This window comes from Equus caballus, chromosome 5 (assembly GCF_041296265.1).
Source record: "Equus caballus isolate H_3958 breed thoroughbred chromosome 5, TB-T2T, whole genome shotgun sequence".
NCBI lineage: Eukaryota > Metazoa > Chordata > Mammalia > Perissodactyla > Equidae > Equus > Equus caballus.
This window is the reverse complement of record NC_091688.1, coordinates 841989-862668: the sequence shown is the minus strand read 5'-3', so window position 1 is coordinate 862668 and position 20680 is coordinate 841989. Positions and strand designations below refer to the sequence as shown.

Genomic DNA, 20680 nt, shown 5'->3' with positions numbered 1-20680 from the left:
CCTGGCAGACAGAGAGCAAGTGTGCCAGCCCTTCATTCCATTGAGTCTTCACCCAGGGAGCTGGCTTATTTCCCACAAGCTGTGCCTGCGCTGGGGTTCTCAGGACAGCATGCAGTGCAGGGCCGCTGATCTCCTTGGCTGCTCTCACACCTGTGCTGCCCACCTCTGCCCTTTCCCTGGAGAACCGGGGCGCCGGCAGAAATGGTGCTGCCCTGGTTGTTTCCCAGTAAAGCAGGGCAGACCCTCCAAGCCTGACAGCCTGGGCAGTAGGTCTAGGAGCAGCAACCAGAGCCCAGGAAGAGGTGGCCCGGGAAGAAGGGTCTCCCACTCCAGAGAGCGAACACCTCCCCCGGCTCTTTCCTCTGCCTTCCACTCTCTCACCTGGTCCGGGGAGGAGGGCGGGGTGTGGGGTGATGGCACCCGCTTTGGCCTAGCCACAGTCCAGAGAAGATCCTGTTTCCCCTGATTTCAGTTTGCAGTGTGATGGGCTGTTGCACCTCTTGTTAGGCCAGTGTTTGACGGTCGTAAGAGTGTCTCAGCCTGTGCCCTGGCCTCCCATCCCTCTGTGCCCTCCTCCCCTGCCCTGCAGGCCTCAGGTTCTCTGGCCCCGGGCCCCGCGGCAGGACAAGGAGGAGCGCTGTCTTAGTAAGCCCTCCCTGCTTGCAGGCCCTGACGAACAGCACTGTGGAGTATGAGAACCTCGAGTCGGAGGTCTCTGCCCTGCACGACGACCTCTGGGAGCAGCTCAATCTGGACATCCAGGTGAAGAGGGCCCCGGGCAGGCGGGGCTCAGTGCGTGCTTTGGGCTTCCCTTGTCCTTTTGACTGAAAGAGACCGAAATGGCTTCCTTTCTTGCTTGAGAGATCTCAGACACTGGAGGCAAGGAGTTGGTCCTGAGACAGAAGACAAGGTTTGGGGCCACTTGAAACCGCTCTAAGTGTCAGGATGAAGGTAGTGTGGGCTCTTCTTTGCTCCATCAAGTTTTGTGGAAGGAGGAAAACTGAAGCATGGGAGCCTTCAGGCAGACATAAGGTGTTTTATGACTGAAAAGATTACACAGATGTGTACCTGTAAGTATAGTATAAATATCAACGTGGCGCTCTCTCGTGGCATCAGTGTCGAGAGTGCAGAGCGGTCCCCTCGGGCACGCTGAGGTGGGAGAGGGGCTCTCGGTCCTCGGGCTCAGAGCACCTTCTTGGAGGCAGGACAGCAGCTCCTGCTCTCTCCGTCTCCTGTCGTCTCTCCACTGGGTCCTGCTCTTCTCTAGCTGGCTTTGCAAGCCCTGTCCCTCTGCTGCACCCGGTTAACACCCCATTTTTCCTCCTGTTTCCCTCCTGGTAACAAACTCCACCCCAACCTTGCAGCTGGTGAGGCAGGGTGAGGTAAAGGCCCTCCTGGTCTGAGGACCCAAACGCCACCGTGTCCTGTGGGCAAGCCCCACTCTCAACAGGTGGGATAGCGCTGTGGTCAAGAGCACCAGCCTCTGTGACAAACAGACCAGACTCAGATGGTGCTCACTCTCCTTGCTAACAGACAGTCTTGGGCGTGAATCCCTTCATCCCTGAAGTCGGGACAGCTGTTACCCTGGCCCCCAGCACTCCTGTGCAGCCACAATGAGCTGGTGTACGCAAAGCACACAGCCCAGGCCTGCAACAGGGGACGCCAGACAAAGGGTAGTCATTACTTTTCAAAGAGTGTAAACTCTGACTGATTATAATTTGTGAGTATTCAGGCATATGTTGGGTGTGGATATTACCAAGGGGCTGTCTGGATATAAAGAAAAACAGTGAACTGGAAGTTGTTGCTCCTGGGAAACAAGCTACAGAGAGTGTCCACCTGAGGGGCATGGGCTCCCAGACTACCAGGTCCCTGGGAGCTCGAGCAGGGTCCTCTTCTGGTTCTGAGGCCACATGTTTACCTAAAGGGGCTCTTTACTGTGACAGGGCCTCTTGCCTGGCAGTTCCAGAACTGTTTCACAGAAGCTGAAGAGGCAGAGGCCGCCCGTGAGAAAGACGAGCGTGCTGGAGCAATGTGTGTGCGCATGTGTGTGCACACAGGAGGCTCCTGCCTGCTGGTCTTCCAAAGGGCATGGGGGAGAGGGCGGGGACGCCCTCAGCAGCCACTTCCTTTGACCTGCTCCGGGGCTGTTTCAGAATGAGGTGCTCAACCGGCAAATCCAGAAGGAGATCTGGAGGGTACAGGATGTGCTGGAGGGGCTGCGGAAGAATAACCCGTCCCGGGGCACAGACACGGCCAAGCACAGAGGTCGGTGCCTCCTCCGCCAGCTTCCGGGCTTCTGGCCTCTCCAAAATGCCCTGTCCCACACCTGCTGGCTCATAGCTCTCTGCCCTCACTCTGCGCTCAGAGCCAGTCAGGGCCTTCTCGGGCTCCAGAGTCCTCTCCCTCCCCTGGGATGGCAGGTGGGGCTCCCTTATCCCCCACTGCCCCCCTAGAATAGAACAGACATACCACCCAGAGACACTGTTGACCCTGACACTCTGTATTCCTCCCCAGAAGAGGTCAAAGAGCACCTGGGCCTCCCCGGCCCCTTACCCCATGGGCCATGGGTAATCTGAGACCAATACCTTAACGTCTTCCTCAAGCCCTGGGACCTTGGGCTGGCTTTCCTTGATACCTCAGAAGTAACAGTGTCATTTCTATCCATGACCTCCCCCTGCCCAGCATGTGTCTCAACAGCTGGCCTGTGACCCAGCCTTGTGATAAGTCGCTTCTGCAGGCCCAGGTGGCCCTGAGACACTGAGTCCTCCTCCCACATCCCTGGTCCTCCCCGGCCTCCTCCACCTGCGGACCCCATCCGCACCCCAGGCTCACCCTTCCCCTCCCTCATCTCTGTCCCCTTCTGTTTCCCCCAAGGAGGCCTCGGCCCCTCTGCAACCTGCAGCTCCAACAGCCCCGCCAGCCCCCTCAGCTCCGCCAGCCTCACCAGCCCCCTGAGCCCCTTCTCACTGGTGTCTGGCTCTCAGGGGTCCCCCACCAAGCCTGGGTCCAGTGAGGTAAGCGGAGAAAATGGAGCAGCAGGTAGGTGGGGGAGGGAGGGCCAGGTCCTCATTTGCCTGAAACTACACAACTTCTGGGCCCATCTCTTCCCCAGAGGCCTCAGCCCTGGTGCTCTGGCTCCCACAGCCGGCTTGGCAACCTTCCTCCAGATTTCTCCTTCAGCTGTTCTTGTCGCCACCTGTCATCTTAGCTGCTTTTAGAGAGGTCTCTTCCTGAGCACCAGGATGGTTAGCAAAGATGTCAAACACTTAATAGGAATTTAAATGCAGGATTGTTCCATGGGGGGCGAGGGTTGAGGGCTGGTATGGGGAGCAGGTTCCTCATCAGTCAGTGAGCAAGTATTTCCTGAGGCTCTGCTGTGGGCAGGGGTGGTGTGAGGCCCTCTCAGAAAGATCCACATGCATGCCCAAGGCATTGCACTCAGGGAGCCCAGTGTCCAGTGGGACAAGACCGATGCATAGTGAACGACCAGCCTCTGGAACATAGCCATGTGTGTCTCAATATTGACTCATGTGGTCCAGACCATAAATGCTCTGAGGTTGCAAAGAGAGGGTGGAACTTAAACTGGGCCATTAAGCATTGGGATAGGTAGGGGAACGGGGAAAGGCATTACAGGCAGGAGAGATAGAAGGAGCAGAGGGCGCAGGTGGGAACGTGCCCAGTGTGATGTGAGGCAGTGAGGAGAGCACTGGGGAGCGGAGCACGGGCGGTTTCAGTCAAGGAGGGCCTTACAGGCCAGGCAGAGTTCACTCTGGAGCTGGAGCTCCATCCAGGCCACGGGTGGGAGTTTGGTGGTCCAGGGGCCACCCCAGGGCTCCAGCGATATTGTCATCTGCCTCCTGCTAATGCTCTTTTCTCCTGCTCTCACAGCAGCTGCTCTTCTTCCTCCTAACACTCTGGCTTCTCTCTGCCTCAGGAACCTGGCCCGCCACGGCCTCCCCTCCCCAAAGCCTACGTCCCCCTGGAGTCTCCTCCTACCGTGCCTCCACTCCCTAGTGAGAGCCGCTTCTGGCCATACCCCAACTCCCCTTCCTGGCACCACAGTGGCGAGACAGCCAGGGGTCAGGTACCCAGCACCCTTGGGTCCTGGAGGGCAGGGGCGGAGGGAACGGGGCACAGGGCCAGGAGAGGGGCAAGGCCAGGCACTGAGTCATTTTCCCCATCCCAATCTTAATTTTCCCACAGCTCAATTTCTACTGGGCCCTCTGCACAGTGGAACTCTGGGATAAGGAAAGGATGTTGAGATGCTCATAGAGGCTCTCTTTCCCCTTTTTGCTTTCTGTGGATGATGAGAAAATGAGTTGTTGCCCTACCACATGCCCAGGCTCCTGGGCAGCCCATGGCTGTGGGTAGTGGGTTATGCCCCACTCTCTACCAGCACCACGAGATGATGGAAATCAAGTGACACCCCCCCCATACACACTGGTGCCATTCCAACCCCTTCCTGCTCTTGTCCACCGCAGACTCCAATCCCCCATGCCCTCAGTCTGTCTCTGCCTTGCCTGTGTCCTCTCTGGGTCTCATCAGCCCATGCAGTGTAGGGACACAGGCCCTTTTCTCCCCTGTTCTGGTTCCTTCTCTCACCTGGACCCCTGGCCAAGAGCCAGGAGAGACGTGCGGTTAGGCTTGGAAGAGGTTGCGTGGTGAGTAGAAAGAGTCCTGTCTCTGAAACTGGGAAACGGTATTCTCACCGAGGCTCAGCTACTGGTATTTGCATAACCCTGGAGGGTCCACCCCGAGGCGGGCAGAGCGGGAGCATTCTCTGTTCTACAGATGAAGCAAGGTGGCCGGGCTCACTCCCGCTCTCTAGGCGGACTGGCGCTGGCTCTGGCCTCCGGCCTAGTCTTCTTTCTGTCTTCCCCTCACTGAGACTTAGGTTCTTCAGCTGCACACGGTGGGGAGGGGTGGGACAGATGGCGTCTGAGGTCCCTTCTAGTCTCACGATTCTGCGAGCCACAAACGTAGTGCCCTTCTCCTTCCCCCGGAATCCTGCTACCAAAACGCACCTGGCCCTTCTGCGTGAGCCTTGGGTGGGGGCCCCACGGAATCTGCAGCGATCTCTGGCCTTGCAGCACCCTCCTCTCTGGCTCACAGCAAGTCTGTGCTTCTTGGTCCTTGCCAAGAGGACTGGTCTGGTTGAAAGGCCTCTGATGCGCCTCAACTGGGGGCCTTCTGGAGGCCCTGAGCCCTCTCTCCCCAAGATGGCCCTGCACTGGCCACCTTAAGGGGGCATGGGTGGGAGGCCCCGATGCATCCCTGCCCACTTCCCAGCTGGCACATATAAAGTTTCCCTGCCCTGTATTTTCAAGGGTTTGCACTCCAGCCATTGCAAAATAAAGAAACACCACTGGGGGCCCAATTCCCGGCTCTCGCTCCAGCGTCAGTCATCTTCTCATCCTTTCTCCCAGCCCAAAGCAAGCTATGAGCAAAACAAGAAAGACCCCCACCAGACATCAACCCTGGACCCTTCTGGAGACATCAGCCTTGTGCCCACCAGGCAAGAGGTGGAGGCAGAGAAGCAGGCAGCTCTCAACAAAGGTACTTCCTGTCCCAGGCTCCCCTAGAAGTGAGGCTAAGAGTCAGTGAGGGGCTCACTCACACCCAAAGAGAGTGCTTCCCTGCCCCCACGGCGCGGGACTGAGCTCTCTGAGAAGCAGGCTCCCTTGTCTCACTGGCTTCCTGCCCTCCATGAGGCCCACTGACTGCTCTGTCTCCCTGCAGTTGGCATTGTGCCTCCGCGGACAAAGTCACCCACTGATGAAGAGGTGACCCCTTCAAGGGTGGTGAAGAGGAGTGCCAGTGGGCTCACTAATGGACTCACCCCCCGAGTAAGTACACACCCGCAGGCTCTGACAGCTCGTGCAGGCCCGGGCTGGGCTGGGAGCCCAGGGGCCGTGTGTGTCCACCCATCTGTCACCACTGCTCAGGCAACCCAGGGCTGGAGAAGAAGGCAGAACATGCTTGGGGAAGGCACAGCCCACTGGAGGAGGAGTCTCCTTCAGGGAGACACGTCAAGGCACACAGAAGATATGCATAATAAAGATGTAAGAACATTTAACAAGATTATTATAATGTGCCTGTGATGGAATGAACATGCAGCAGAGTCGGTGGTCAGAGTTGAAGGTGCCGACCAAAGGCAGTGTGTTAGTTTCCTCGGGCCACAAGGAAATTGACAAAGTATCACCAACTTTGGTGGGTGAAAACAACAGCAGTTTATTCTCTCACAGTTGTGGAGGTCAGAAGTCTGAAATCAAGGTGTCACAGGGTTGGTTCCCCCTGGAGGCTCTAGGGAGCATCCATTCCATGCCTCTCTCCCAGCTCCTGGCCACTGCTGGCAGTCTTTGGCTTGTAGACACGTCACTGCAATCTCTGCCTCCACCTTCACCTCACCTTCTACTCTATGTGTCTTCTTTTTTACTGTTTCTTATAAGGATACCCATTATCAGATTTAGGGCTTACCCTAATTCAGGGTGATCTCATCTTGAGATCCTTAACTTAATTACATCTGCAAACACCCAATTTCCAAATAAAGTCACCTTCACAACTGGGGGTTAGGACTCAGACTTAGCTTTTGGGGACCATTCTTCAACCCACTAGAGGCAGGCTTCACAGAGAAAGGAGATTTTAAGGGATATGGGCAGATGAAAAAGCTGTGTTGGGGTGAGGCACCGGTCAGAGCCCTGTTCTCCCACTGCAGCAGGAGCGCCCCAAGAGTGCTGTGTTCCCTGGCGAGGGCAAGGTCAAGATGAGCGTGGAGGAGCAGATTGACCGCATGCGGCGGCACCAGAGCGGCTCGGTGAAGGAGAAGCGGAGGAGCCTGCAGCTCCCGGCCAGCCCGGCCCCCGACCCCACTGCTCGGCCCGCCTACAAAGTGGTAACATGCTCTCAGTGTGAACACAGCGTGCGGCAGGCTGGGGAGCGATGAGCACTGACGAGAGAGATTGATGAGATTTTACCTCCGGGCCGGCACGGGGGCGGGCTTTGGACGAGCGGTGTGGAAGGGGAATACCTCTACAGTGGGGCGTGGGGTGGTGGCCAGGTGGTATGGCTTAGTCAGGGACAATGGGGACATGGGCATGGTTAGGGCTGCCTAGAGGCAGGGGTAGCACTGGAGGTGCTGCTGGCATTGGGGCAAAGGCCCTGCGTGTTCAGGACTGTGCTGTCCCCCAGGTGCGCCGTCACCGCAGCATCCATGAGGTGGACATCTCCAACCTGGAGGCAGCCCTGCGGGCAGAGGAGCCTGGTGGGCAGGCCTACGAGACACCGCGGGAGGAAATCGCCCGGCTTCGCAAAATGGAGCTGGAGCCGCAGCACTATGAAGTGGACATCAATAAGGAGGTGAGCGGAGCCCAGGAAGGGTGGAAGGGGGCAACCTGGCAGGGGATGGAGGCGGTGACCTCAGTCCCTCCATAGCTCTCCACCCCAGACAAAGTCCTCATCCCCGAACGGTACATTGACCTGGAGCCTGACACCCCCCTGAGCCCTGAAGAGCTGAAGGAGAAGCAGAAGAAGGTGGAAAGGATCAAGACACTCATTGCCAAGTCCAGGTAACAGGCCTGGGTGAACCTCCACTTTCTCTGCCCACCCTGGCACCTCGGACACCTGGGGTACCAGTGCCAATGGACCCAGTGCCCCAACCCGTGTTGTTGGGGGTCCTGAGCCTCCCCAGCGGAGACCATATGGAGACAGTGGCTCAAGGCAGCGGACTGGGCCAAGGCACACAGCAGGGGCAAGGATGCTGCGCTGGGGGCCAAAGAGACCTGCTGGGCTCGGGCACGTGCTGTAGTCAAGACAAACTGATGGGTGGCCCTCTGGTGACTTCTTTTCCCTTTCAAGGCTGCCCTAAATGTTCACTTGAACCTTCTAATTCATTTTGGAATGCTGTGGGTAGGGGTCCCAACACATGTTTTGCCAGAGTCCCACTCACCCCTGGGGACAGCCTTGCTGGGAACCAGTGCCTGCACATTCACAGGCCTCTGGCCTCCCTGCCAACCTCAGGCTACAGGCTGCCCCCCCCCAGCCAGTTGGCCATCCTGCCCCCCACCATGTCTGTGTGTCTGTGCCTCTTCAGTATGCAGAACGTGGTGCCCATCGGCGAGGGGGACCTTGTGGACGTGCCCCAGGACTCAGAGAGCCAGCTCCAGGAGCAGGAAAAGCGGATTGAAATCTCCTGTGCCCTGGCGACCGAGGCCTCCCGCAGGGGCCGCATGCTGTCTGGTGAGAGGGGCTGGGCCTCGCTCCGCCAGGGAGACCGGCTGACCAGGTGTCAGGGAGAAGGCACAGGGCTGCAAGGGGCCCGGGACAGAGAGGTCCAGGGCTGGGAGATGTTGCTCAAGGTCAGGGTGAGCATTTCCTGAGCACCAGGTACTGTGCTAGGCTCAGGGGGTGCAGAGGGCAGGGGTACTGACCTCGAGGAGGTCAGAGCCATGATGACCCTCCTAGACGCTGTGTGGACGAGTGTCCAGAGGCCGCACGGGGAGGAAAGGAGCCATTCTTCCCGGCAGGTCGGGAAAGGCCCAGAGACAAGGTGATAACTGAGCTTGATTGGGAAAAATAAACATATTGAGCAGTTGTGGAGTGAGGGCCAGGTATTCCAGAGCATTCTTCCCATTCTCGCTGCATGCAAATAGGAAGACAAAAAAAGAAGATGGTGCAGGCAGCCGAGGGGCTGAGTGATACAGTCACTGCCTTGGCCGCTGACCCAAGCGCACTTTTCGGCTAAGAAGAGATGAGTATGAGGAACTGACCTCACCCTGACACAAAGGCTAGCAGGTCCCAAGCATATGCCATGAGACGTCATCCCGAATAGATGAGGATGTAACTGGGAAGAATGCAGGATCTTCCATATGAATGGGAAGGGGAAGGTAGGGGAAGGGCAGTGGGTAAGTCATGAAGCCAGAGAGACTGTTTCCTCCTCCTCAACACAGAAGGAGGTGAGGATGGAGAGGGAGCGGAGGGTGAGGCCTCTGAAGGCCGGTCGAGAGGGATGCGCGGAAGGAAGCCGGGTTTGCGATGGCTTCGGTAGAGGGGGTAGAGAGGTTGCAGAGTTGGGGTGAGGGTCAGGCGGCGAGCAGGAAGGATTGTGGCTGGGAGCACAGTGGAAGGGATGGCAGCTCGCATTGGTGAGTCAGGGCTCGAAGTCTGCTCTCTGAGGTTCCATTTCCTCACCCGTAGAATTCCAATCAGAATTCTTGTCTGCTGACGTGAGGATCAGAAGCAATGTGTTCTGAGCACCCAGCATGGTCCCTGGCACTGAGTCAGTGCCAATAAATGCTGGCCAGCTGTGGTCCGCTGCCGATGGTGGGAGTGGTGGGAGTGGTGGCAGTACTAGCTGAAGTAGCCATAGCTGAAGGAGAGGTAGGAACCGTTTGTGGTTTTTCTAGTTATTGTAAAGATGGATATGTTCAGAAGCCAGAGGGTCTTAGGCTATAACAAAGGGGGTTTAAGTAACCATGAGGAAGAAGCTACTGGCAGTTAGGGTTTAAAGGCTGTTAGCTGGTGGTAGGGAGAGACCCTGAAGGTGTTTCAGAGAGAGGGTGTCAGTTGGGCTGGAGCTGAGGACCAGAGAGGGGATGGGCTTCCGAGAGCCCCATCCTGCAGCCACAAGGCGCAGGACCAGTTTGGCTGCGAGGAGGCCTCTGTCGGACCTCCCTGTAGTTTAACTGCAAAACGAACTCGATCCTTCCAAAGATCAAATTCCACATGCTCTGGGCAAAAGGCAACTTCCTGTTTCGAGGGTTAGAAGGCACAACACTTTTTAAGTACTTCCCTCTGCCACTCCCCAGGTTCTGTGAAAACATACCCACCCGGGCCTCTCAGATTTCCCCCTTGATACACACCAGCTTACATTTCAGGGTCTGTGCCCTGAAAGCAAACAGTCACCTTGCCTTTGCCAAAACCCCAACTATTTAAAAAATGGCTATCGCAGGGCCAGGCCTCAGACTCAGCCCACTGTCCACACCGCCCCTGGCCTGGCGCCCAGATTCCTGGGGCTGCAAGGGCTGCTCCCAGACACAGGCAGGGTGGGGTGGTCCTGTGTGTGCAAGCGTGGGCAGGGGGTGTGAGGCAGCACAGCGGGCACAGGAGGCAGAGTTGGTGCTGAGTGGGGGTGTGGCGTGGATGGCCTGTCAGGGAGGAGCATCGTCAGTATACCGATATGTGCAGACTCGAGTGTGTAGTATATGGGAAGACGTGGCCATTTTAAGTTTGTATGTGTGGCATGATGTCATGTGCTGTGTCTGTATTGAGGAATGTTTGTAGATACACGTGGATTAGTGTGTGTTCAAGTGTGTGGTATGCAGTTAGAAGGACTGTTTGAGTGCACACAGAGGAGTTTGTATGTGTTAAAGTGTCTGTGGGAGTTGTGTGGAGGCCCATTATTGATGAGGGAGGCGCCGTTTGGTAAGCTGTTGGAGTGTGGGTCTGTGTGTGAGTGTACAGGATGTGGATAGAGCGTGTGTCTATGAATGCACGTATTTATGTGTGATTGACTTTTCTTGCAGTATAGGGAGTGATACAACATATTTGTGTGTATGTGGTACACAGTGTATATACTGCAGTGTTTGTGAACATATACCTGTGTGTGCAGGATGGGGGAGAGAGGGGCCTCATGAACGTGGTACATGTGACTCATTATTTATGTGTGCAGATGAGGTAGGACTTGTGAACACTCAATTGTCACGTCACACCTGTCCAGTATGTATCTGCTACACGTGTGAATTTATCGTGATGGATATATTCCTAATATATATTTATTGCCTCTCTGCCTTCTTAAAGAGGTTATGATTAGCGTAATTCATCTTTCCTGCTCTTGCTCATTTGCTGTCATTATCCATCTCCTTTCTTTGCTGACCTCTGTTGAACGGGTGCCTTAGGGGCTGTGGGCGCACAGATCTGTTTGCAGCTGTGCTAAATGCTCCCAAACTGTGACACTTTCCACCTTATTATGTCTACTTTTTACAAAAGATTTTCTCTCTTCACTTGTGCCTCTGATAGATGTCAGTGGGCCTCTCAATTCCTCTCTCTCTTCTCATTTTCCTGTTTCTTGTCTCCCATGGGTTAGAAACCCAGCAAGTCAATCCCTGTTGGAATGTGTGTGAATGAGAGTGATGGTCTCCAAGCAGCAGCTCTGAGTAAATTGTAAGAACTTTGCTGTGTGTACATGGGAACATCTATTTGGCTTCCTTGAGATATTTCTTGCTTAGTTTTTGGTTTTTTGACTGTTTTAGAAGTTGAAGTTGCCAGATCGCTAGCCATTGGGTCTGTGATATACACTCGAATGTGTGTTTCCAAGCCATTGGGTCTGTGTTATGGATATGCACACGAATGTGTGTTTCAAAAGCCGCTGGGTCTATGTTATGGATACGCACATGAATGTATGTTTCAAAGGCGTCTGTGAACGTGTTTGTATGTGACGTTACAAGTGTTGGGTTATGTTGCCAGCCGAGGTGTGGAAGCGGGCAAGCACACACATATCAGATTTGTGTGCAATGTGTAAATGTGTAAAGAGACGACGTTGCCAGAGCACATGTACAAACTGTATATTGTGTGTGGGCAGACCCAACTTCCTGTTTGTGAGAGAAGCCTGGGTCTCAGGAACATATGTGGGTGTACGTGTGTGTACGGTGGGAGCTGCATTGGCCCTTCTCTTGCCCAGAGGGCAGGGAACATGATGAGGTCCAAGGCAGGGAGGAGCGAGGGCCTGAGGTTCACTGCCGGGATTCCTCTCTTGGAGGAAACACACAGAGTGATCTTGGCTGAGATCTGGTTCTTCTCTGAGCCCTAGTGAGAACATGCTCTCTGCCCGCTCCTGCCTCGCAGCTACACTGAGCGTGCACGAGGGTCCGGAGCCTGCGTGGAGATTGTCCCTGACACTAACTCCTTTCCTATTGTCCTTCCACTTGGCTGTGCTCAACATGGAATAAGAATGATAATAGAGTAAAATCTCAATAATTCAGATGTCACCACTTTAAGGCTCATAATGATTTGTTCAGGGGTGGATTGAAGTTTGCCTTTCCTGGATTGACGAAAAGGGGTCTCCTGTGATGGTGGGGAGGCCTGAGCCAGTCTAAGCGAACAGCTCGCTTTTAAGCCTGTCAGAAACCTCCATTTTCATGGAATTATTAACATGGGGATTACCTCACCTGGATCTGGTCATTAAATGGGGGCCTGAAGATTTGGATTAGTGTGATTTTCCTGCACTATTAATCATTAGCAATGTCACTGCACTAAAGGTGCCATCTGCACTTATCTTCTCTCCACACAATAGTGGAGAGGTGTGCGGCTCTCCCATTGCACAGAGGGGAGGGGGCCTTGGGCCTTGCCCACAGTCACACCGGTCCCCAGCAGGGCCTGGATTCAGCCAGGGCTCCTCTGGGCCCCATGCACTCCATGGCGCCCGGACGAGGCCGGCTCTGCCTCAGCTTGAGCAGGTTCCCAAGCTCAGCTCTCCTCTCTGCCTGCCTCCCGCCTTGCTGCTGCCTGCCTGCCCGGAGGAGGGCCTCGCTGGCTCTGGGTGCCCGACCTCCTCACTCCTCCCACCCCCACCACCCCTATTCACTTCCCTCTTCATTTCTATTTCCAGTGCAATGTGCCACCCCCAGCCCTCCCACCTCCCCTGCTTCCCCGACTCCACCAGCCAACCCCCCATCGTCTGAATCCCCACGGGGCGCCGACAGCAGCCATACCATGCGGGTCTGAGCTCTGACGTAAGCACTTTTCTACTGTATTGCATCCACCCCGGGAGTGGGGCCCTTTCCCTCCCCCACGGAGCCATCCTCGCCTTCTCATTCCCGCATTGCTTCTCTCCCACCCCCATGCCCTTGCTGCTCTTAGCCTGCCGTCCATCTGCTTGAGCCCACCGGCGTCCCCATGCAGTGCTGGGCTAGAGCCGGCTTGCGGGCCACGTCGGGGGTGCTGCAGTCCCAGCGGGCTTTGCTTCTCCAGAAGCAGACAGGGAACAGAGCTGAGGCCGCCCCTGCCCGCTGTCAGGGGAGGGACTTCCTAAAACCCCACCCTGTACCTCCCGTTGGCCAACAAGACTTCCATCTGTTGAGATTCACAGCAGTCCTGCCTCAGAAGCCCCCAGAAGCTGGTTCTCCCAGATCTCGTTGTAAATTAAAATAACGCTGGAGAACTATAGTCAAAGGCCGGGTCCCTTCCTCCCCCAGCACACAGTGGCTCAGTGTCAGGCTCATGGGAAAGAACATGGCCTTCCATCCCTTTGTGCCCTCTCTCAGGGGTGAGGGAGGGGCGGCTTTCCACAGGGTTTGTATAGGAAGAGACCCCTCTGTCCGGGGAAGGTTGGCTGGAGCCGTTGCTCCTGTGTGCAGCACTGTTCTCACCCCATTTCTCTGTTCTTTAGTGCAAGCCCTGGCTGAGGCCAACGCTGTGAAGCTCCACAGAGCCACGTTCTGAAGCCCTCTTCTGCCCACCTGAGGTTCTGGTTCCCACTCTGGCCCCCTCCCCCTGTGCTCCCTTGGGAATGCCACAGGGAGCCGGGCTGGGGGCCAGCGGTTGCTGCGTAGAGGAGCACGGATCCCTCAGTGTCCACACACCCACCACACCCGGCCTGGAGCCCTCACTACTCAGACGGTGGTCCTGGGCTAGGGCCTGAGATGGCGGGTAGGGAGCAACGTCCTCTCTAGTACCCAAGTCACAAGGAGCCTGGGTTTGGCTCTGGCTGGGCCTGTGGTGGCCCCACTGGAACATTCCCTGATGGAGAAGATGCCGTGGTGAGGAACACGCCCTGGGCTATCTTAGGTTGGGACTAGAGGTGAAGAGAAGATGGACACTCGGCCTCTTCTGGCCCTTCTTGACACCGAGGACAGCACCTGCCTTCATCCCCTTCCCTTATCAACCCCACCCCACTACCCTAGCTCTACCCAGGGCTTTGACACATCTCTGCTATGGGTGCTCCTTTGGGGTCCAGTGGAGACTGACCACCCTGATTGAGCCAAAGACAAGAGGACGAGAGAGGGGAGAGGCTCCTCGGCTCCCAGGGGGCAGTGCTGGCTGTGCATAGAGAGCAGCAGGTCTGTGCAGTGTCCGAGGGGAGGTTGCGAAGGGTAGCAGAGAGAAAGGGAGAGATCCGAGGAAAGCAGGAAGGAAAGGAAGTAGCGGGACTTATTTGCAAGCAAGAGGAAGAGGGAGACGGGAAGGGACTATGGGATGGGTTTCTCCTGGGTGGAGCCTTAGCTTAGTGCCCAGTCCAGCGCCAGGCTGTCAGCTCTGTGCCTCCTACCTCACCCCCTGCATCAGCGGGGCCCCAGGAGGCCCTGCCAGTAAGCGCACAGTAGCCTTCACCTGAGGCACTTGGTGTGGGGATGGGGTGTGGGGTGAAGAAGTTGGGTAGGACAGCCTGGGAGAAAGGTGGGTCTTTGTAGGTCTGGGCCTGGTGTCTGCCCCTGCCTCCTGCGGTCAAGGGCAGAGAGAAGGACCTGTTTTATGTAGTGTGTGGTCAGCCTTGAGCCTTTCCTAACCATTTTTGTGATATTTCCTTGGCCCCCATCCTCCTAAGTGTGCTGTGGGCCAGCTGAGAGTGTGCCCCAGGGAGAGGGAATGCGGCCTTAATCTGCGAGGCCAGATTCCAGGACCTGACCCTGCATGCCAGGCCTCCCAGCTGAGGACCACTGAGGCTGCTGGAGGACTCCCTTCTAGCTTGGCGCTCTCACAATCCACCTACCCAGGGAGGCCGATGGAGGAGACACAGAAGCAAAACTCATTCTTCCTCTGCTCCACCCACCTTGAGACGAATGTAGCCAGAGAGGATGGCGGAGAGAGAGACAAGCTGAAAAAAACCTTGGCTCCCAGGCCTTCTCTTTGCCAGAGCAACTGCCTGGAGATTTCAGCCTTACCTCCTGCAGCCCCTAGAACAACTGCTGTATCTTCCACCAGTTCTTCTCCACTCCGTCATGGCTGGGACGGTTACGGGTTCATATGCAAGTAAAGATGACAGTTCATTCAACAAATATTTCTGAAGCACCTTTTATGTACCAGGCACTGGTCTGGGTGCTTAGGATAGTCTCATGCTTCCAAGGGGTTACGGTCTGGGGCTTCCACTTATCGTCACTTCTAGCAGGTCTTTTGAACAGGACCCTTGGCTACATTTCCCATCTTTAGCACAGCAAGTCCCTCAAACCTGTCCTTTCTCCCCCATAGACTTGCAGGTAGGATTGGCTCCCAAGTAACCCTCTCCTCTCTTTCCCCACACCTGTCTCCATCCACAGGAAATGAATGTTTCAGGGCCTTCCAAGCCTTCCCCTTTCTTTGTCTCTCCTTTTTTACATGATATTTTTAGAAATATATGTAAAATGTCTGCTCCTGCCACCTCCCATCTCCTCTTTCATAAAGCTGGCTCTTTATGTTGCTTCACATGCCTTAATATATGTTGTATGGAGATTACACAGATTGTAGATGTGTGTGTAATACGTAAATGTGTTTGGATGTCTGATTTGTTCCTAGAACTCCTGCCCAGGCCTGCTTTCTCTCCTTTACTTTCCAGCCATTCCTAGCATGTTGCAGCCATACTCCATGCCTTTTGATCCAAAGAAGGGGAGAGGAAAGACTTATTTTAAGACAGATGTATTTTACGCTTTTGTTATAAAAGCAAGTCTATTTTCAAAATGTACAATGTCTGAATGGAATTGGCAAACGACATGAGGAGACTGGAGTGGCTGCCTCTAGGTCCAGCTCTATGCCCTTCCCTCTGCACTGGCAGCTTCCTTCCTCCCGTTCCGTGTCTGCAAAGGGCTGGTTCCCAGAGCTCGCCTGGAGAGCATCTTGCCAGGGCAGGACATTCTCTTGGAAGTCCCGGTCTACGGATTTGATAACACTGTCAACCCTTGATGACCCTCTAGAGTCATGAGATGTTAATCCTTTTGAAGGAAATGTTTACAGTTGTGTGCACAAAAGTACACCCATGCTGTCACCCCCCCAAGATGTGCTCCTGCACCCCCTCCCCTCATCACCCTGATGGACAGGGCAGACAGTTTAATGGCAGCCTATGCTAAACAGCACCAAGAGTTCTACTCCTTCATGGACCCAGGATACGGTGCAAAGGCCAATAGAAATGGTTTGGGATCGTGGGTCCTTAAGTGCAAATGTGTTCGAATTCCAGGACTTCTCACACTCCTTTCCACTTGATTCTCTTTTGTCTGGGTCACACCTATGGCATCCGTCCCGCTCTGTGACCTTTCCTCTGGGGGCTGTTGTTATAGGGATGACCTTGGTCTGGCATCCAGACTGCAAAGTCAGCTTCTGGGCTAAGGAGGGTCCCATGGACAGTGTAGCATCTCAGCCTTGCCCAAGAAACCCCCAGGACTTTCCTCTGGCAGGCTGCCTGCTGTTGGGGTGCTGAAGTAAACCAGCTCAGCCTTCCAGACTGCTCGTCAATTGTGACGTGGGCAAGGGGCTTTTGCCTTGCGAGGATTTGGGCAGATTGGAAGTCTTTTGTCCAGATCTGGAGTCAGAGGTTTCAGAATCTTGCCCAGAGCTCCTAGCCAGCATTTGAAGGCTGATCTCCCAACTTTGGCGTTTATTGGTGCCCTATTCCCAGCCTAGAGCATCTTACTATGAATGAATGGGGCCCAGATGGAGGCCCAGGGCTAAGTAATCCACCTGGGGACAGCCGTGGGTACTAATCTAGGGCCTTCCCAATTAGCACATTACCCCCCTGACCAATAACCGAGAGGCTGTAATCAAATATTGCTGCTGTCACTTTAAAGATTCTCTGAGGTCGGAGCTGAGCACGCTTGCTGTCCTGCCTGGGTGAGAGGCATGTTCCCGGGCAGGGCTGCCTGTGGCTCAGCGGGGTCGGCTCCCCGTTAGGTCCCCACCAGGCAGCTCTTAAAACTAAGGGAAAATATGAAATATACATACATATATATATATATATATATATACACACACATATCTATTTATGCACATATTGGGGCCAACTTGATTTGCTAGTATTAGACAATAAACCATACAAGGAAATGTATGATTTCAGTGTCTTTATTTAGTATAAAAGTGACCTTAGAAGAAGAGTTAAGTTAGGTAAACAGAGGGCCTCTGTGTCAGGGGACCACGCAGCTGCAGCAGCCCCTTGGCATCCTTCTTGCCCACGAGCCTCCCAGGGGGCGTCGTACCTGACAGGTGAGAGTGCACAGCCCCTCTCGGCAGCATCCTTTCCAGGTCTAGGAACTGAAGAATCCCAGTGAGCTCTGCGTTTGTATCTTGCAAGTTTGTATAAACCCAATACAGGAAATAAAATGAATGGTTTGTAAGTGGTGTGTCCCTTGCTCTGTGTCCGACTGTCTGTGGCTCGCCTCGGGCTTGGCAGAGAAACGGAATTCCTGGGGCAGGGCCTTCCTGACTCAGAGCAGAGCTGGGTTCCTGGCCTGTGTGCCACCCTCCCTGCATGCCTCGGGCCACTCCGCTCGCTCCCTCCCAGGTAGGAGTCCCAGCGTTCTCAGAAGAGCTCCTCCCCGTGGGCCGGGGATGATGGCGTGCTGCCGACACCACAGCTGCCTTTTTGGCCCAGGTCACCCCTGACCAAGGCTCATCAAGGCCCCATGTGATGGAAGCAACGGATGTTTCAGGCCCTGCAACCTTCCCCTTGATTTGTCCCTGAGGCTGAGGATCGGAAGGTAGGGGAAGAACAGTAATTCCCAGCCTTTCCCGGTTGCCGCACGAAGCCCTGCATTTCTGCTTTAGGGTACAAGAACGTGCACGACTGGGGGCAGAGGGGGTTGCATCAGTGAAGCCACCCAAGTTCTTCTCACCCAGCCTCAATGCCTTGGGTTTATTTCTCTTGGCAGGTACTCAGAGGTTATCAGTTATTGACACTCAGTGTGAAGGACTTTACCAGAGCTTCTCAATCTGAAGTCTTTCTGTGAAGAAGAATAGTCAAGAAGCCCTGTAAATTCTGCAGGGTGGGGAGTAGAGAGGGAAAGCGCGGCAGGATAGTGGCAGGCCTCAGCTGGGCTTCTGTAGGATGTCTGGGGACAGATGGAGGCATTAACGGTTCAAGGAAGAGAAGAAATCTGAGAAAGAGGCAATGGAATGGCATGCTGCTTCTAATCCCTGATCTGCCTCTGTCCGGCTCTAATGGTGATTCTGAGTTCTGGACCCCTGTCCCAAGGCCACCCCCTTCGCTGGCTCCACAGCCTTCGCTGGGAGATGTCACCAGAGCCCCAGCCCTTCAGTCCTCTGAGGTGTCCTTCCCCTGCCCGCATCTATTCCTCCAGCCCCGGGGACTAATGCGCCGCCCCAGCGCTGCCCCACGGTGGCAGGTCATGGGCGGCCACAGACCGAGGCCCAGCCCCAGTCCTCTGGCCTGCGTCCTCCTCCCTGGGGTGGCCCCCACCAAGAGGCTCCTCTCCGGAGAGGTGGGCTGTGGACAAGTCTCCCTGGGCCCAACTCCAGAGCCCGGTGCTGCCATCAGAGAGCTGAGCCAGGAGGGCCCAGTTCCAGCAGAGTTCACGGGGGGCTCCCCGGCTGGGGGAGGCATTCCTAGCTGCTCTAGGTGTACAAGGCCTGCAGGAGCCGTTTAGAACCACATTTAAGATGAGAGCAGGTCTTTCATATCACAGCATTTAATAGTATACTAATAACAGTAATAGTAACAACAATAGTAGTTATCAGAACTGTCCTAGAATAGTAATAACGAGGGCTCGTTAGTTAAGCGTTTACTCCGTGCCGAGTACTCGGTTCTATGCACGTCACGTGTGCTTACTCACCACTGCTCGATGTCTCTCTATGTGATAGATGGTGTTATTACCCAAGGCACTGAGGCACAGAAAGAGTAAATAAATGCGTGAGGTCTCAGCGGCTAGGATGAAGCCCAGGGCCCTGACAAGCTCTTTAACCCCCGAGCAGCTTCCAGGGGCGAGACCACCCCGGGGGGGCTTTGGAAATTTGCGAGGGAGGCTGGGTTAGCTCAGTGATGAGGGGCAACACTCTTTCTGGTCTTTAGTGGCTACAAGGCACAGGGCAGGTTTCCAAAACAAAGAATTGTCCTCTATCCTGCACGACTTTAAAATGTACAGCTGGACTAAACCCTCTAACAGCATGTCAGTCACACTGCAATTCATAATAGTACTAAAAAGTTTTTATAAGCTTTTTTTAATGTTTCATGAGTAACTCAGTAAGTTAGGAGATGGTTATTACGGAGAAGAAACTTAAATGGAATAAAGACAATGTCTCAGAGTTGTTGAATAATCTACTCCAGGCGTTGTCTACACGGTGGATTATACCATTTCAACTACCGCGTGTTTGGTTGGAAGCGGCCCCACTGCGGTAGGTCTCGGGGATGGGCAGAGCGACTGCAGGTGTTTGCCTGACGAGGCCCCGGAGCCCCAGGCGCCAGCGAAGTGAAGGCACTGGAAGAGCCGGCTCTCTGCGCCTCCTCAACTGCCTCCAGAAACGGCCCCACCTTGTCGCAGCCTCTCCCTTTTCCAGGGCTGCAGCCCAAGGATGAACGTGATGCTGTAGCGGTTCCGTTTGGGAATGTCTGGGTGTTGCCTGTTGCCTTTCTATCGTCCTCCAGCACTGTCTCGGGGTCCACACACAATGGCCCTAAACCACTGGATCACCATCGCTCTCTGCAGCCCACCCTCTATTCCCCAGTGCCTGTTAGCCCGTTGTACGATCCCCAAGGCCTCTGAAGACCCATCCCACAGTCTGAATTTTACCTCAACACACGGTGGCGTCAAGACAGAGACATCTGGGTCTGCGACACATGCTCCCCCGACCGAGCAAGTATTAACCCCGGGAGCTACTTCCGCAATGGCGCCCCTGCACCCACAGGTGCGTGCTGCCGCCTCCCCTGCCACCGCTAACTTGCCTTGCCTGTCATCCCTAATTCAACTGAGGTCGTTTCTCTCCTTCTCTTTCTATATGCAAGTACTTCTAATCTGTTATTACTTACCTAACATTAGTTTTTATCCTAGTGTTTACTCCCTACTGCTCTTTCAGTTTTGGTGGGGGGTGGGGGTGGGTATCTTGTGATTGTTTCTTTCTTTGTTTTGTATATAATGGCTCTGATTTTCTATTTCTCTTAAATTCAAATGTATTTGTTATAAGTAAGTGCTAGCAACCTGCCTATTTCATCTATGTCTTCTCGGATGCTCTTGTCTGAGCATTTATGTATTGAGAGACATCGTGTTTTATTATAAATTACTCTTTTTTTCCTTCTTTATTGTAATGAGCTTTATTTGCCTTTTTCTGAATGATGTGTGTAGATTGGCCATAGCGTCTGTGAACTGCATTTCTGGGAAGAGGGGACATTACAAAAGGGACACTGGCTCTAATGGGGCTGAGAACCGCAGGTCCACAGCGGGGGAACGGGTGTGAGGAGCTCTCCACGCCTCGTTGTTCAGGCCCCCAGAGGGAGAAAGGATGCCCCATGCCTCCGTGGCTACTGCGTGCACCAGGGCCAGGCTTCCTGAGTCGTGCAGCCCTCCCCGAAGCCTGAGTCCACCTTTATCTCAACCTTTCTTTTCGCAGCGAAGCTGACGTCGCTTGTGTCCAGTCCCCTGGGGCTCCCGCTGGATTTCAGGCATCTGGCTCGCCCAGGGACCTGTTAGCAACAGGTTTTCTCAGTTGCTTGTCACCCCCTAGCGTCCAGCAGGGATACGAGCACAAAGCAAGCCAACTTCACTTACAGGGTGAATTTAGT

At 54.9% G+C, this 20680-nt stretch overlaps 1 protein-coding gene across 50 annotated transcripts in view; it reads left to right on the top strand.

Moving 5' to 3' along the window:
- Positions 1–17285, top strand: part of PLEKHA6 (pleckstrin homology domain containing A6) — a 134863-nt gene extending 117578 nt beyond the window's left edge. For 13 of the 50 annotated variants that reach the window (XM_023640331.2, XM_023640338.2, XM_070266449.1 and 10 more), the window contains 12 exons: positions 667–762; positions 2154–2265; positions 2875–3014; positions 3935–4084; positions 5427–5556; positions 5740–5846; positions 6716–6892; positions 7189–7356; positions 7432–7565; positions 8090–8235; positions 12602–12725; positions 13382–17285. In XM_023640331.2, the coding sequence (XP_023496099.1) occupies positions 667–762; positions 2154–2265; positions 2875–3014; positions 3935–4084; positions 5427–5556; positions 5740–5846; positions 6716–6892; positions 7189–7356; positions 7432–7565; positions 8090–8235; positions 12602–12717 (1476 nt within the window). In that variant the 3' untranslated portion in view covers positions 12718–12725; positions 13382–17285. The remainder of the gene's footprint in view (positions 1–666; positions 763–2153; positions 2266–2874; positions 3015–3934; positions 4085–5426; positions 5557–5739; positions 5847–6715; positions 6893–7188; positions 7357–7431; positions 7566–8089; positions 8236–12601; positions 12726–13381) is intronic. The other 37 variants (XM_023640340.2, XM_070266450.1, XM_070266453.1 and 34 more) reach the window with 11 other exon arrangements.
- The last annotated feature ends 3395 nt before the right edge of the window (positions 17286–20680 follow it).